The 16,426-nt window shown below is 48.6% G+C and overlaps 1 protein-coding gene across 1 annotated transcript in view; it reads left to right on the top strand.

Moving 5' to 3' along the window:
• Window positions 1-848: 848 nt before the first annotated feature.
• MMP17 (matrix metallopeptidase 17) overlaps window positions 849-16,426 on the top strand; it is a 103,814-nt gene continuing 88,236 nt past the window's right edge. Inside the window, exon 1 of the mRNA XM_073312878.2 lies at window positions 849-1,256. Within this exon, the coding sequence (XP_073168979.1) occupies window positions 1,122-1,256 (135 nt within the window). The 5' untranslated portion in view covers window positions 849-1,121. The remainder of the gene's footprint in view (window positions 1,257-16,426) is intronic.

The raw sequence follows: 16,426 nt of genomic DNA, 5'->3' as shown, positions 1-16,426 counted from the left end.
TAGGTGCTGCCCAAACCCCCAGGAAGACTCAGCTCCTGCTCCAAAGATCTCTCCCTCTGTAGAGACAAGACAGGCCAAGGAAGGGGTGTTAGTCTCAGTCCACAAAGGGTGCATGGAGGCATGCGGAGATGAAAACCCCGGGGGCCCAGTCCCCTGAAGCCAAGGGCAAGACCACTGCAGCGGGCCCTGGATCCCACGACGGGCCCAAGGTCACGCAGGAAGCGGGTGGGCACCAGGACCTGAGCTGGGATCTCCTCAGCCCCTAACCCCCAGCCAAGCGCAGCTTGATCCCCCCCCCCCCCCCGGAGTGCAGGGAAGTTGCTGGGGGAGTTTCTCTTCGGAGCCCGGCTGCCGGCTCAAGGGCCTGCGGGTAGCACCTTCGGGGGCAGGCGGGTTGCCTTGGTCGCCGGCAGAATCCGCCGCCTCCTTGCTCAGGTGCGCTGCAGTTATCTGGTGGGCGCAGCGTGTGCCAGTCGGCGAGACTTGGGGGTACGGAGGACAGACGTGACCCCGCCAAGGGGCTACTTCCAAGGGTAGCAGAGTGGGTCCCCCCACCCCCCTCCGCTCCGTCGGACTTTGCTCCCCGGGCCGGGGTTGCCCTCCGCGGTTTGTGTCCTCACCCCGGCCCGGCCCGGGGGGCCCTCGAGTGCCGCTGCGGGCCTGTCCCGCGCCGCCCCGCGGGCGGAGCCCCCCGCCCCCCCCGCCCCTCCCGCAATGCCCCGGCGCCCCGCCCCTTCCCCGGGAGCGGCTCCGCCCCCCGCTCCCTGCGAGGCTGGCGGGCTGGGGCCGCGGCCAGAGGCGGCCGGGCTGCGGGGCGGAGCGGCGGCGGCGGCGGCGGGCGTGTGGCCGCGGCGCTGCCCCGGGGAGGGAGGCGCGGAGCCGAGCCGAGCCGGCGTTGAACCGCGGGTCCGGCTGCAGCGCGGGGGAAGCGCCCGCCCGCCCGGGCTGGAGGGCGGCGGCGGGAGCCCGGAAAGTTGGAGCCCGGGGAGGAGGAGGCGGCGGCGGCGGCGGCGGCTGCTGCGCGCTCGGATGCCGCCCGCCGCCTCGCTGCCCCCGCCGATCGCCGGAGCCCGGCGTCGCCTCCTGCCCGGGGAGCGGCGGGCGGCGCGGGACCAGGAGGGATGCGGCTGTGGCCCGCGGCCGCCAGGCAGAGCGCGGCTCCCCGGGAAATGCTGCTGACCATCGCCGTCTGGCTGGCTTGGCAGGAAGCCTCCGCGGCGCCCACCCCGACGGCCGATGACCTGAACCTGGGCGTTGTGAGTGGCGTCCACACGGGGTCCCCCTTCCCGTTGCCCCCGTCGCGCAGCGTGGGCATCCCTCCCTCCTCTCCCAAAGCCCGGCTCCTTCTCAAAGGCTGCAAGGGGGAAGAGGAGGGATTGTCCTGCCGGGGGGCTGGGGTGGTCCAGTGCGGGGTTAAAAAGCCTCTTGGGGAATAGGCTGCTTGTTTCTTGGAGCACCCATTGTACCGTGGAGCGTAGACTCGCCTCTTTCCCGGGAGGAAGGAGCCTGGTGCTGGGGAGGGACCCTGGTTAGCTTGGGGCCGGAGGAGCAGCGTTTCTTTGTGTCCGTCCCCCGTCCCCCCCCGAAGGGCTCACCATGGCTGTTGGAGGTTGGGGATCATGGTGCAGCTTGCCAACCGAGCTCCTTTGCTGCCTCTCCCCTCAGAAGCTGCAAAGGAAGCTGGATTCCTTCCCCCACCCCCTGCAAGTTTTAGGTCTGGAAGCTGAAATCAATCACTTGTTTCCAGTTTCTGCGCCCCACCGATATATTGGTCCATTAATATTAGTAGCCTGCACGGAATTTTGAAAGCAAGGTATGACTAAGATTGACATTGGACTCTCCGGCTCTGCAAGGAGAGACTGTTCTGGTTTGGGATTAAAATACGTAAATAAACTCCAGCCACCAAATAATAATCCTGAAAATATGTATTCCGACTAGGAAAATCCCCGAGTAAGCTGAATCTCTGTAGAGACTGGTCATGCTTCTCAGTGGGTCCTACTACACGTCAGATCCAAATAGTTGAAATGCTCTATCAAAATACATGCTGGTTTTTGCAGCCATGCTTCCTGTGCTATGATCTATCCCAGGGACTTGCTCTGTTTCAGCGATAAAGCTATGAACCGAAAGCTCTTTCGTGGCAGGCTGGGAACTGTCCCTGCTAGATCACTGTGCTGGCACTTCTGTGGCAACTTAACATGTTAACCTCTGAGAGCGAAATTTTTCTCTTGCAGAAATAAAAGTTTATTGTGCAAGATGCTAGCTTTGGCTCTGTAAAAGAAAGCACATCTCAAAGAACGAAAAAAGCCACGTGGCTGGATTCGTTCCAGGTTGGTGTTAGCAAAGTTAGGACTTAGGTCAGGATTCAGTGATAGATCCTGGAATTGGATCGTACCCTCCAGCTTTAGGAAATTCAGTGACTGTCTTGTCGAGATGCTGCCTCACCCTTGCGGCCAGGAGGGAGCCAGGGGAACCTTTCAGCAAAACATTATTTCACAAGGGTGGTTTAAACAAAATTGTATACCAGGAACTTCATGATCATTGTTATTTGCTGTAAAGCCAGGTGTTGTGATGGAATCACAATCCAGGCATTACTGGTGACTGCTTCTGAGCACCTGAGCTCGGACAAGAGCCACCCGGAAAGCATGTGTGAATAATAAGTGCTCCTGCACAATCATTGTGTATTAACTCTCACCTCTACCCAAGTGCTAAAGCTGAACTGAATATTTCATGTAAATGGCAGATGGGTGGGCGCACTGCGTCCAAAGAAAGCGTCCCATGTTCTGTAGACTAGTCAACCTGATTTCCCCCCCCCCCCGCTACCGTATGTGCCACATGGAGCTCTTATGAGTTAAACATTGTGAGAGAGAGCTGCTACACTTAATATGGCTTAATATTTATTATGGCTGCATTTAAACCTCTGAGATGTACTTGTTTGCAGCTGATCTTGGATTGAAAGCCAGCTGCAAAGTGCGTTGTGTGTAACTAGAAATTCACTCTCCTTGAATCAGAGCATCTCTGACCCATTAGGATTCATGTAGTGATGCTGCAGTCCAGTGCCTGTGACATTCAGACTGCTTCGTGGCAGTGAATTGTGGGATCCCCACAGACTCAGGGTGTATAGATGTGATGGATGACAGCCCCCTCATAGGGGACAAATTATTGGGGGAAAACAATCCTCCGTTAAGCAGGGGAACATCCACTAGATGATCTAAAATGGGTCTCTTTTTGACTTCTCCCCTCCAATGTGTGTGCAGCTCCCATGGCCAGTTGTGCATGTGTGGCGGATCAGTCTCCTTGGTTTTGCATCACTGGTGGAATTAAGCACAAGTCTGAGTATAAAGACTGCTTTTGTTTATTCCCAGTAATCAGCAACGAGGCGAAGGCAGTTCTGCAGGGGGTTGTCAGGAAAATCCCCCTGTTTGAAGTGGACACTTTAAGAAGATTTATTTGACATCTACTCTATGCAGCAAATTAAGGGTCTGTGAGGCATTTCGACCAAATATTTGAAAATGAGGAAGCATGAAATAATGGCAATAGAAAGCACCACTAACCTTTGACAAATCCTATCCCCCCCAGCAACTCTCTGCAGTAAATACAGCACTGTGTCAACAGAGGTGTTCTGTTTGAATTGATTTCTCCCTCCTCTGCAAATTGTAGCTAAAAAGGCTTTTCCAGGCAGAGAAAGACACAGAGCCAAATTGTGAAGCTGAGTGGGATGCTCCAATTTAGCACTGCTATACAAAACAGGGGCCAGATTAAACTTCGGCAAAACCAGAGAGGGCTATAATTCAAAGGCAGAGCTTGCTAGAGTACTGCCCACAGCAGTATGATATCGAATGATGTTTACCACTGGAATATCCTGCCCTACGCATGAATCTAGCTTGGTTGCTACGTATTTTTATTATTATTATTCTCTGTTAGCTAACCTCACAAAGAGAGGGAGGAATGAATGAGGAATTGAAATTGTACTTCAATATGAAGAGATTGTTTCTGAAGTTTGACACTGATCATTTTGACCTGCCCCACCTTTTTAAATATATAAAAAAGAAGACCGTATCGGATGCAGTGTCTAAAGCACAGTGTTTATATATATATATATTACTCGCAGCTCTGTGGTCATTTGACTTGAGATCCTCTGGCATCACACATGCAAAAACATTACATATGTCAGATGTAAAGCGGGGTACCAAGATTTTCTTTTACTTCAGGGGGCTTTGAATCAGGCACTAAGAGAGATCTCTGCAGCCTTGATTCCCATAAAGGCCAGTTTGGTAAACCTGTATGCTAAGGGGGTAGACCTGGAGACATATTGGAGATCCTGTTGTTTTAACAATTTGGCGCTTGCTGTTAAAAGCCAACTCCTGGCAGCTGGGCCATGTTATCTTGTGCTGTGGATGCTGGAAAATCCTCACAGAAGCTGTCTGCTGGGACAATCTGTGTATCAAGTTAGGGCAAAAGATGAGTGCCTTTGAATTGGATTTATGTCCAAACAGAGCACGGTTTTCAATATCCAAACTGGCAGTGAGGGCTGCTGCAGCGACCGTGATGTCCCTAGGGCGTGTATCAGGGACCAGCTACAGGGCGACACGTTAAATGGGAGTTCCGGCAATGCTGTTAAGTTTGCACATGTTCCCTTCTCCCAGAATCTACAGTCGTGTCCCAAGGGGGCCATCTGTTACGTCAGATGCTCCACTTTGCAACTGTCTCATGTGCTGGCTGCTCTACCTTGACAATGGAAAGAGTTTTCTCTCTTTGCTTTACATTCAATGCCATCCTCTGTTGTTTCCAGAGGAAAAGTAGGCATTTGCATTCATTAACTGAGGCCATGGACTAACAGTCGTCCTCCTCCTCTCCTCTCCCTACCCCAAGTGTTCCTTTGTTCCCATGGAGTCAGGACTCCTGTTGCCTTTGTTCCTGCTTTCCAGCTGAATGACGCTTATGGGCATAGAGCTCTTCCAGCCAGCAGGGCTCTTATGGAAACACAGGTTTCTGTGTGGAGGAGCTGAAGAATGGGTAGGGGGAAGGAGAGGGAGTTCCTATGGGGACGGGGTGAACTAGCATTCTGTGCAGTGCATTCCTCCGGCACTGCTTTCAAAGCAAAATCTGCATCAGCGTGCCTGGGAAGAAAGGGGCTAGCTCCTTGTCTCGGAAAGGACCCGTCTGACTTCAGGGCTGCTCAGGCAGATCACACAGCAGCAGCAAGTCTGTGGCTGTCGCCGTCAGACATCCGTCCTTCCCACCTTTTGCCAAGCGTCTCTCTCCCTGCGGCCTCCCACGGTAGATGCAGGCTTTGCCAGGCTACCGCAGGGTTAGCCGTGGCAGTGTCTCCACGGCAGGTTTATTTTATGGCCCAAACCTCGAGGTGGTTAGTTATTAACCAAAAAATAAAACCCACCCCCCGGACCGAAAGAAGCTATAGTTCATATTAGAAGACAGCAACATCCTCCTGATCTGCTGACGCTGCTAATGGGAAAGTACGTGCCAGTTAGGGCTCCATCCTGAACTGGCAAATCTTCCGGGACAAAACCTCTGGGAGAGCCAAAACAATAATGCGATCAGTCTAACAGCATGTTGGGAAGGAGCTTTGCTTGGCCTCCCCTACCATTGTAATCCCCGCTTCTCTTTGACCAGTCTTCAGGTGAGACTCTGACAGTTTGACTAGCTGTGATGATTTAGTATAATAGCAGAGGAATTCCTGAGATCAGGATAAACCCTGTATGCAGCGAAGCATTCTTTTGGGAAATCTGGAGACGATCTGCTGATCAGGACAAGACCTGTCCAAATAACATTGAGGGGGTGGCAATGTCATAGAATCAGAGACTATCAGGGTGGGAAGGGACCTCAGGAGGCCATCTAGTCCAACCCCCTGCTCAAAGCAGGACCAGTCCCCAATTAAATCATCCCAGCCAGGGCTTTGTCAAGCCTGACCTTAAAAACTTCTAAGGAAGGAGATTCCACCACCTCCCTAGGTGTATTTATTTATTTTATATTATTATTTTGAGAGACTGCGTTGCTGCTTGTTGACTGCCAGTGACAGGGTTGAGTTCTTCGTATCAGCTGCCATGTTATTTCATTCCAGGTTCCAAGTATTTCTTCCAAGAATGTTAGGTTTCCATGTAAGAATACAGACACTGGCTACATTTTAAGGTTCCTCTTGAAGCCAAGGTACAATGCAGGCTACATTAGCTTGACAAAGGGTTGGCTGGGGAGCTTTCCAGCAGGCCGGCTCCTGTGAAAGGATTTAATCTGGTATTAACACTCTGGCTGGTTATAACGGCTACTTCCTTTTTAAATTTGAGACCATCCACCCTCAGATTCTGTAATGCAGTTTAGCCCCGTGCTCAGTCGCTGTTGTGGGCCCGGCAGTTTGAATTACTGGCGGTAGTTAAGCTACATTACTCAATATAATTAGATTCTGCTTTTAGTGATGGTTCCAAGCCAGTGCGTGGAGCCTTGGCGATGGCAGCTTTCCAGCAGCTCTGGTGAAGGGATCTTGATGGGTGTTAATTAGACTCATCCCCCCACTCGCCCCGACTGTGTCTCTCTCTCTCTCTCTCTCTCCTTTATTTTTGGTCTCGAGCATTGAATGTGAAACACCAAGGGCCAAATCTGGAGGCCGTGTGTGAAGTGGTGTAACTTCTGCCAGGGCCAGCCGCACCTAAGGGAGTCTGGGTAGTGTAACTGGCGCATGGAAGGGTCCAGACAGTTTTTCCCCAGTGGAGATAAATGGAATTGCATTCTGGGGGGGGGGTGCGCAAGCAGTGTGTGCAGAGAAGGCTTTTGGATAAGCCCTGACCAGCCAATGTCCTGCTTGCGTTGTGTGGTGTGGATAATCCCCTGTCCCTTTTAATAAGAGGTGGGCTTTGCACTGGCTTCCCTGGCTAACATTTCCTTTTCTTTCACTGCCCTGCATTACCTGGTGGCTGCACGTTGGCAGGGTTGTCCATACAGGTGTGTTCACTTTTCCTAACGTCTTTGGGAAACGGCTAGATTCATGTCAGTTGTTATTTTAATTAGAAAGCTCTCTGACTCCTACAGCTCTTTGTCATTCTCCCTCATTAAATTGTAATTTAATGTGGAAAGTGAGTGTGTAAGATACAGCACCTTCTGACTCAGCGGATCTCCATCCCCTATAGTCAGAGGCAGAGCCAACGCAGCTCATAGAGAATGCGATAACACCTTGCACATCATCTACGGTACTGATAACTCAGCTCCAGTTAATTACACCTCTGCCAGCTCATTGAAGGCACAAGTGTGACTAAGGATGAAACTGTAAAAATGGGATTGCATGGCTGTAACTGAAGTCCTGGTTTGGCCTGCAGGTGCATTATTACATCAACAAGATGCCTTCTTTATTTCCAGTGTCATACATTTACAGCAGGGCCTGGGGTTGTACAGCTTTCGTGGAAAGCGTAATTTGGCCTGCAAAGCCTTTATTTCTGGTGATGCTGCAGGAAATGAAAAGTACCCAGATTGACTCTCAGATTGCTGATTGACTTCACAGGGCTGGCATTAGGGGGAAAAAAAAATTTGTAAAGTAAGCACATCTGGTGCTCAAATCACTGAGAGATGGGAAACATGGGGCACCACACTGCCCTCTGGTTTAAAAAGTCACCTTTTAGAGCAGAGCTGCACTTAAAAGTGAAGGATTTGGAAGATCAGAAAACAACCCGAGGTCTGGCAGTAACAGTTTTCCTGCAAATGCTTTCTTTAATCAAAATCACTTTAAATGGGTAGATTTGGGAGTTTCAGAAGCTCTTCCTGTGCATCTGTATGTGTGGTGTTTGTCCCAGTTTTTCATGAGGATTGTCTCTGATTTCTGGGTCAGAGAATTAAGAGATTTGATGTTTATATATATATATATATATATAAATGCGTATGTATGTATGTAAAAGAAAAACACACAAAGTTAACCCCAGTGAGAAAGAAATGGTTTAGCACAGAAGTGTTGCGGGTCAGGAGAAGAAACCAATGAAGTCAAGCATGATTGGAGAGTTTTAAATGAACGTAGCGTGAAATTGAATTTGGTGACATTTCTGTTCAGGAAAGAGACCTGGGATGGAAAATAAGGAGTAAATACTGAAGTTCACCAAGGAACGCAGTCTTCAGGTGAGACTCTGACAGTTTGACTAGCTGTGATGATTTAGTATAATAGAAGAGGAATTTCTGAGACCAGGATAAACCCTGTATGCAGGGAATCATTCTTTTGGGGAAGTCTGGAGATGATCTACTGATCAGGACAAGACCCGTTCAAATAACATGATTGAGGGGTGGCAGTGTATTTATTTATTTTATATTTTGAGAGAGCGTTGCTGCTTGTTGACTGCCAGTGACAAGGTTGAGTTCTTCGTATCAGCTGACATGTTATTTCATCCTGACAACATTGATCTTTTGGGTACATGAAAGCAATCTTGTCAGTGTCATAAGCCTTTGCTCGAAGGTGATGGACATGTCTGAGTTGTATCAGCTTGTCATGTAACGAGCCCAGAATGACATCTCCTTTCAATGTAACTCACAGCCATGAAGAAGATCTGACAACCCAGGCTTTCCATGACGCCACATGCTCAATTTATTCTGCGCTCAGGCATGTTTTACAAGACCACCTACAACTGGGACCTGAACAGAGCGGTTGCCACAGGAGATGAATTGTTAGTTTGATTAAATGCGGCTGGCTGGCGCTAGTAGATTTCCCCACATGAGGCAATTCTGCAGCTTCTGTTGAAGAAGCAAAGGGGTAGCTGCAGGAGCTTGGGCGTTATAGTCAGCAAATGCACTTGGTATCAAACGCCCCTGGTGCATAGGGCCCAATGCAGATCATTCTAACTTCTCTAACACGGAAGCATGACAGGCCATTTGGTGCAGAAAAGGATTCGGCCTGCTTGCGTGGGGTTTAAACACCCTTTCTTGGTCTTTATTGTAAAACAGAAAGGTAAATGTCCCGCTTCTTCAAGGCCCAAATACCAAGGGCTGCCCTCAGCCAAAGTGCAATGCAAAGACAGGAGGCCTGGCTTGCTTCAGCTGAAGGCATGAGAAAGCACTTGAACTCCACCTGGAGTTCGGGGAGCTGCAAGTCCTTGGGCCCTCTCAGGATTTTCCCTCCGGTGTGTTGGAGGGAGGATTTAATTTCCCTACAGCTGTCAAAGACAGCCCTACATGCAGATCAGACCAGACAACTGTGGCTTAATCTCTAGACAGAAGAAGAGGGGTGTCAAGGTTCCTTCCCCACTCTGAACTCTAAGGTACAGATGTGGGAACCTGCATGAAAGACCCCCTAAGATTATTCTTACCAGCTTAGGTTAAAAACTTCCCCAAGGTACAAACTTTGCCTTGTCCTTGAACTCTATGCTGCCACCACCAAGTGTGTTAAACAAAGAAGAGGGAAAGTGCCCACTTGGAGATGTCTGCCCCCCAAATATCCCCCCAAGCCATACACCCCCTTTCCTGGGGAAGGCTTGATAAAAATCCTCACCAGTTTGCACAGGTGAACACAGACCCAAACCCTTGGATCTTAAGAACAATGAAAAAGCTATCAGGTTCTTAAAAGAAGAATTTTAATTAAGGAAAAAGTAAAAGAATCACCTCTGTAAAATCAGGATGGTAAATACCTTACAGGGTAATCCGATTCAAAACGTACAGAATCCCTCTAGGCAAAACCTTAAGTTACAAAAAGACACAAAAACAGGAATATACATTCCATTCAGCACAGCTTATTTTATCAGCCATGAAACAAAAGGAAATCTAACGCATTTCTAGCTAGATAACTTACTAAGTAACAGAAGTTCTGAGACTGTGTTCCTGATCTGTTCCTGGCAAAAGCATCGCACAGACAGATGGACCCTTTGTTCCCCAACCCCCTCCAGCTTTGAAAGTATCTTGTCTCCTCATTGGTCATTTTGGGTCAGGTACCAGCGAGGTTATCTTAGCTTCTTAGCCCTTTACAGGTGAAAGGGTTTTGCCTCTAGCCAGGAGGGATTTTATAGCACTGTGGACAGAAAGGTGGTTACCTTTCCCTTTATTTTTATGACAAGGGGTTAACCCCCTTGTGTGGCCAGTTGCTTTCAGGGTTCTGTATATCCCCTCATTGGAGGATTCATTGTTTCTTACAGGGGATACTTCACCCGTTGGCAGTAGATCAGAAGTGAAGTTCAGAAGCTACTGCCACCTCTGGTTTGCTTAATGCACTACGCTTCCCAGACATTCCCAGTGGAGAGCTGAGATAACACTTGGTCCAGAGCGATCAAGTGAACTCACTACTTGCAATGCACTAGGCTGGGGTCTGAATGGGGTAAAGGAAGGGTGGAATAAGATGGGGAGGGGAGAGGAGAGACGCATGCAAATCTCTTTGAAAGGAAGGTGCTGGGCAGCCTGGTCTGAAAAGTTATGCTCCTTAACAGGCAGCTCCAACTCGCTCCAAAATACATGCACTATAATGAATCTAGCTCTCCAGCTTTCATTGTGTAGCTACCAGTGGATCCCTCTGAAACGTCTCGCGCTCAGTCAGCTGCAGTGATTCAAGTGAGATGTAAAATGGAGGGCCTAACTACATACATTCAGGAGTTCAGTCCCTACCATGGCAGTTGTTGAACAGCGCCCATCGGGACCACACAACCGTGTAGGACAAGGACAGCACGGCTACCTTGGACTGGAGGGGGAATGCAGAATGGAATTTAGCCAGGACACTGACGCTAATATTTCCACTCATGCATTAAAGTGACGTGATCGGTGAAGAGTGCTGTGGCAGGTACTACATTCCTGAATGCGTATGGTTACTAAAATACTTTGGGATCTCTCAGGGTGAAAGTTGCTATAGAAGTGTATGTTCTGATCAGGATTATGGATCCCAGTCAAGCCCCCAGACCCAAATACCTTTGAAACATGGGGACTTGGGAGTGGGATTTGGAGTCTAACTTCCTGGCTTGGTTCCTTCTCTTGGCTATTTCTGAACATGAGTAAAACAAACTGTATCCCTGCCTGCGTAATACAATCAGGCTAGCCCCCTTCCCACCAAATTTTCTGTGTGGACCAAATCAGCTTGTTGAACATTTTCCAGAGCTCATGGCAGCTGAATACATTCTGCTCTTTAGCCCATGAGTGGCTCGGAACTGGCCATTTTTCTGGGAGAATTCCCATTATTCCTGAAGATAACTACGATATGCTCTCCAAAAGTTGTGCATTTTGCAGCGAGGCTGGGACAGGGAATGGCTAACCACTGCTGTAGAGTGCTAGAATGGTTACCACATTGTTACATTTGCTTTGGAGAGGGCGGGGGGCAGGATTTTAGTTTCCCTTCAGCGCATTTGGTTACAGAATGACAGTGGGTGAGGCAACTCGAGAAGCGTGTTTGCTTCTTTGATAAATTCTCTGCATTAAACTGGCTTTTATTTTTTGTTTGTTGTGTTTTGCTGCTGATTTGTAAATTCCCCACGCCATACGGTCTGTACCATTCCACCCTTCATGTCACCGATGGACTTTTTTGTTCCAAAGCCAAACAAAGTAAATTGGGTTTGCATCTGGGAGTCTACAGCATATTTTGTGTAAAAACACAGCTAGAGAGGCTGGTGGGGTTTGTATTTTAGATAGCGTTTTATTAACGCTGCAGCAATTTACACTTCAGACTTCCCCCAGGAGATTTCTGAGATAGACGACAGCCGGGTATTGCCATAATCGGCAATGAAATGCAAATCATTCGACTTCTTCCCCTTGGTGTGGATACATGTCACACTTCAACCGAAAACTGATTAACGTGGCTGGTAATTACTCTGTTTAGGCATTTCTGGTGCACCCATCGCTATAGTATCAAGGATCCATCAGTGTCCCACATAGTCTAGATAATTGAAAAGAGGGGGAAAAATGCTCTACCTGTTGAGAGTCCCCCACAACATCCAAGAGGGACGGGCTCTTGCATTAAAGGCCTCCAAACTTTAGGGGTAGCCGTGTCAGTCTGAATCCACAAAAAGAGCCGTGTTAGTCTGTTAGTCTTCGAGGTGCCACCGGACTCCTCGTTGTTTTGGTGCAGGAAGTTTCAGGATTGCGAGGGGTAGGAGCCTTTACACCTCTACCCACCCATAGTCTCTTCACCCCTGTGCCCAGGCCTCTGGGGTCAAAGGTCGATGGATCCATGTAGCAGCAGATCTGCTTTTCCTACCCTGCCCCAAACCCAGGTATATACATAGGGACCCCGATGCAACAGAGCTGGGCTTCCTGGCACACAGGTGATATGGGCTCCCTACCCCCACCCCACCGCTTGTGCAGTAGGGGCAGAGATGTGCGGGGAGGGGAATAGTCTTACAGTAAGTTTACAGACATGTTTGTTTAACCGTGTGGTAAAGTGATGTCCTTATTGGAGCACGGTTGTGGGAACCTATGTGCTGATGTCTGGATGGCATTAAGTATATAGCAAGATTAAACCAGCTGCGTTTACCTTTTGCACACGTAAGGGTCAGTGGATTAAACACACACAAGTCTTGTGTAAATCTATGCCAACCACTGCCGTCTAGATGCTGTGTAAACTCCATCTATTATGCTGAGCCATCCCTTTTATGCTGCACTCCTCTGGTTGTCTGTTATGTGTGGGTGTTGTCTGATCAGGCCCATAGCTCTTCCCAGTTTAAATGTCTCCATGAGTCAATGTTATGTTAGTCTTCTCTCTCTGTGCTCTCTCAGTGGCTGAGGATGCAGTAAATAAACAAAGGTTGCAGGACCGCTTGACTTCCACAGCTCCATCTGTCTGCCTCATCATAATTCTCTGCCAGGGGGCACAGGGATTCTCCCTGGGGCCATCAATCCCCATGTCCGCAGATAATCGGCTCCCTCTGCCTCTCTTTACCTCACACTGATGCTTTCAAATGACAGCCTCAGGAACCTGAACAAGTTTGTGTTTCGTAGGTTGACCGTATGCTGGAACAGGCTGTATCTTGGTGGCAGCTATTTGAAGAGGCAATCCCGTTGTAGTCGTCTGCCTCTAACATAGTAGTACCCAGAGACCCAATAAAGCATTGGGGCTCCATTGTGCTAGGCACTCTAAAAACAGATCACAAAATGACTGTTCCTCCCCGAAGAGCTTACACCCCTTAGGTCTTGTCTACACAGTTGATCAGCATAACTGTTCTAATTAGCTATTCTGGAATAGTGTCCACACAGGGAGCTATTCTGGAATAGCTATGTCGGTCAGTTTCCCTGTGTAGACTAGGCCTTAGGTTTAGGTCCCTCTCCTAACCATTCTTATGCAGCCACCTCTCAAACATATCTACCTTCTAATCTGACTGTTATACTCCTGACTCCAGAGCATTCCCTTCACCCACAGGAGGACCCACCATACCAGCGTAACTCTGTTCCCTGACCATGCTGTGGTCTGTGTTTTACTTTCATATTCATGTTGTCTCAGTGCAGCTGTGGATGTCAGAATTTTCTTGGGAAATGTAATTGTGTTAAATAAGCAAAGGGTCCCTTTACCAGAGGATCAGTTGAAACGCTCGGGTGCATTTTTACTTCTGTGTTTAGTGCACCTTTAAATTCCTGTGCACTCTCCTGGCATGAAAAGTCTAGTGGTGGGGGACCAGTTCAATTCCTTGGTCTGCCACAGACTTCCTGTGTGACCTTAGTCAAGTCACATGTCCTCTCTGTGCCTCAGTTCCCCATCTGTATAATGGGGATAATAGCACTGTTCTACCTCACAGAGGTGTAGTGAGAATAACTACATTTAAAAGATTGTGAGGTGCTCAGATTTAATGGTCATGGGGCCATTATCTAGGGTAGGTAGAGTTCAGCAGTCCTGTTGTTCTGAGAGCTCAGTGCCAGGAGACTTATTCTGTGCTTTCTCTCGGAGATTTAGTTCTTGTTTTGTTCCTCTATGAATGTAAGTCAGACTGGGAGGTATCTCTTTGTGCCTGGTGAAACATAACACAATGTGCATGTTAGTGGGAGATAATCACATTGCAATACAATGATTTGCTTTAAAAATAAGCAATGCACTAACCCTTGAAATAGAAATATACATTTGAATATCAAGGTAACTTTGACTCATTTAGCAGCCAGTGTGGAGCAGAGAAGTGCAAAATGTACAACAGGCTGCAGAGCAGGACACCTTAAATTAACATGGCAACACGTGTGCCCTTTCTGACAGCTACAAATAGGATCACAGGCTGGTAGAGACCTGCCGGCTGAACTGGACTTGCTGTGCCATTTGTCCAGGCTTTACTGCCAATGAAGTCCATTGCCCTGGCTCTGTTTTGTGACATTCATCCCAGCTGTGCAGCCATAATGTGCATCAAGGGGTCGATCACGTGGATTGGACTGGGTTGCCCTGGAAATGCAACGCTGTCAGTAGCGCTCAGACAGTTATTCCCATTGTAGGCTCTTTATTCAGAATGAATGAAGGTGTGAATTGAAGCTTCCCACAGTAGGTAGGGCTTGGCGGAGGGAGAGAACAGCTACTACCGCAATGAAGGGTCTTCAAACCAATGCCCGATTGATCTTTGTCTCTTGCAACTTTTCTCCTCGCAAAATGTAGTGTAACTCCTGTGCCATCCCCCTCTGTATACCATAGAGAGGCAGCTTAGTTATTTTCAATGGGCTGTGTTCTGTGGCTCCTCACCTTTGTCCCCCAACTGGTTAACTAAAGACTAAACATTTTCAGGACATAATCTGCTTTTTGCACACCTTTACTTGAATCCACATAGTTAAATCCTTGGTTTGCTCGCTGACCTGTCCCAGCCATATTCTGAATTGGCACTTTGGGGTTCTGCCAGGCCAAAGGGCTTTGAATCCATCTCAAGGAAATCTTTGCTGGCTTTGCATCTGTGTCAAAGGGGGCAAAGCAACTTTCTCCACATCTTTCAAGTTTCAGAGGAACAGCCGTGCTAGTCTGTATTCGCAAAAAGAAAAGGAGGACTTGTGGCACCTTAGAGACTAACCAATTTATTTGAGCATCTTTCAAGTGACCTATGGAACAAATCTCTATTGGTGTTATGACAGGTTTCAGAGTAGCAGCCGTGTTAGTCTGTATTCGCAAAAAGAAAAGGAGTACTTGTGGCACCTTAGAGACTAACCAATTTATTTGAGCATAAGCTTTCGTGAGCTACAGCTCACTTCATCGGAACAGATCCGATGAAGTGAGCTGTAGCTCACGAAAGCTTATGCTCAAATAAATGTGTTCATCTGTTGGTGTTATGTTGGTGCCCTCTTGTGGAAACTACAAGGACATCAGGCTAATTCCTCTTGTGCAGCTTCATTCATGGTCTAAAATCACTGCCTCCCTGCCAGGAAGTTTGGGATTGTGATGCATAAAAGAACCTGTCACTCAAACTCAGATCGGTAAGCGAGATCTGCTCTTGGTGGAATGAGAATGCAGTCTTTGTTTATCGAGTCTCAAACTGTTTCCCCCTCCTGTCATTGTGCAGCCGTGTCAGCCGGGGAAAGTGCATCCCTTCCACCCCGTCCTGGTATGAATCCAGATCGCCTATCATGCAACAGCTCCAAACCTAGCAGCACAATGTGGGAGGGCCTTTGGGAAGAACTGTCGGCGATGGTAATGAGGCCTCCGCGGAGTACAGGAATGTTGTACTGTCTCTGTCAAGGCTAATTTTATCTTCTGCCTTGGAGATTTTTTACCCCATTTGGTTTATGTAGGGTGAGAGAAATGGTCTGAGTGCAGATCTGCAGCCAGGGATCCCTGGGTTCAGATCCCACCTCTGACATAGGCTCCCTCTGTGATCCCGGACAAGTCGCTAAGTCTCTCTTAAGTGGGGGTAGTAATACTTGCCTCCTGGGAGTTGTGAGGGTTAATCCGTTCATGTTTGTAAAGTGCTGTATAGGGGCTCAGGATTGTTGTTTATCCTAATCACAGTAATCACAGAGCCAGCCAAACTCCCTCACTCTACTCCTTAGCAAATTGCTTCAGTAGCAGGGCAGCCCCTTGGAGGTGTGTGCTGTGCCTGATGCACACAGGTGTTTTCCCATTGCTAGTACTACACAGTCAGGGCTATCTTTTCCACACATACCCACCCAGCCTTCTCTCCTCTGCAGTAAGGAATCTCTCTGCCTGACACAGTGTGAAGTGTCAAGCCAAACGTCTGGCCTGCTCTTGAAAATGCCAATTAATTCAACGCACTCCCCTCGGAGACACCGAGTTGGAGCCGACGGTAATGGGGCTCGAGTTCACTCATTCCTGCATCCTCGGACCATAATAAATAGCATGCGCTTCTGTCCTTCCAGTTAGTCAGCAGCTGGCCTTTTTGTCACGCTCTGTGCAAGCTGCCAGGGGAGTATTTCAAGTGTAAAGAACTATAATTAATAGCTGGCACAGTAATCAGCCTTCTGGTGACTGGATATCTTCTGACCCTGCAAACCAACTGGCTTTCAGCCTCAGTCATGTCTGGCTGGCAGACAAAACTCTATACCTCAGGGGAAGTGATTCCCTGATTGCCAA

Source organism: Lepidochelys kempii, chromosome 15 (genome assembly GCF_965140285.1).
Source record: "Lepidochelys kempii isolate rLepKem1 chromosome 15, rLepKem1.hap1, whole genome shotgun sequence".
Taxonomy (NCBI): domain Eukaryota; kingdom Metazoa; phylum Chordata; order Testudines; family Cheloniidae; genus Lepidochelys; species Lepidochelys kempii.
This window is presented reverse-complemented; position numbering and strand designations above follow the sequence as displayed.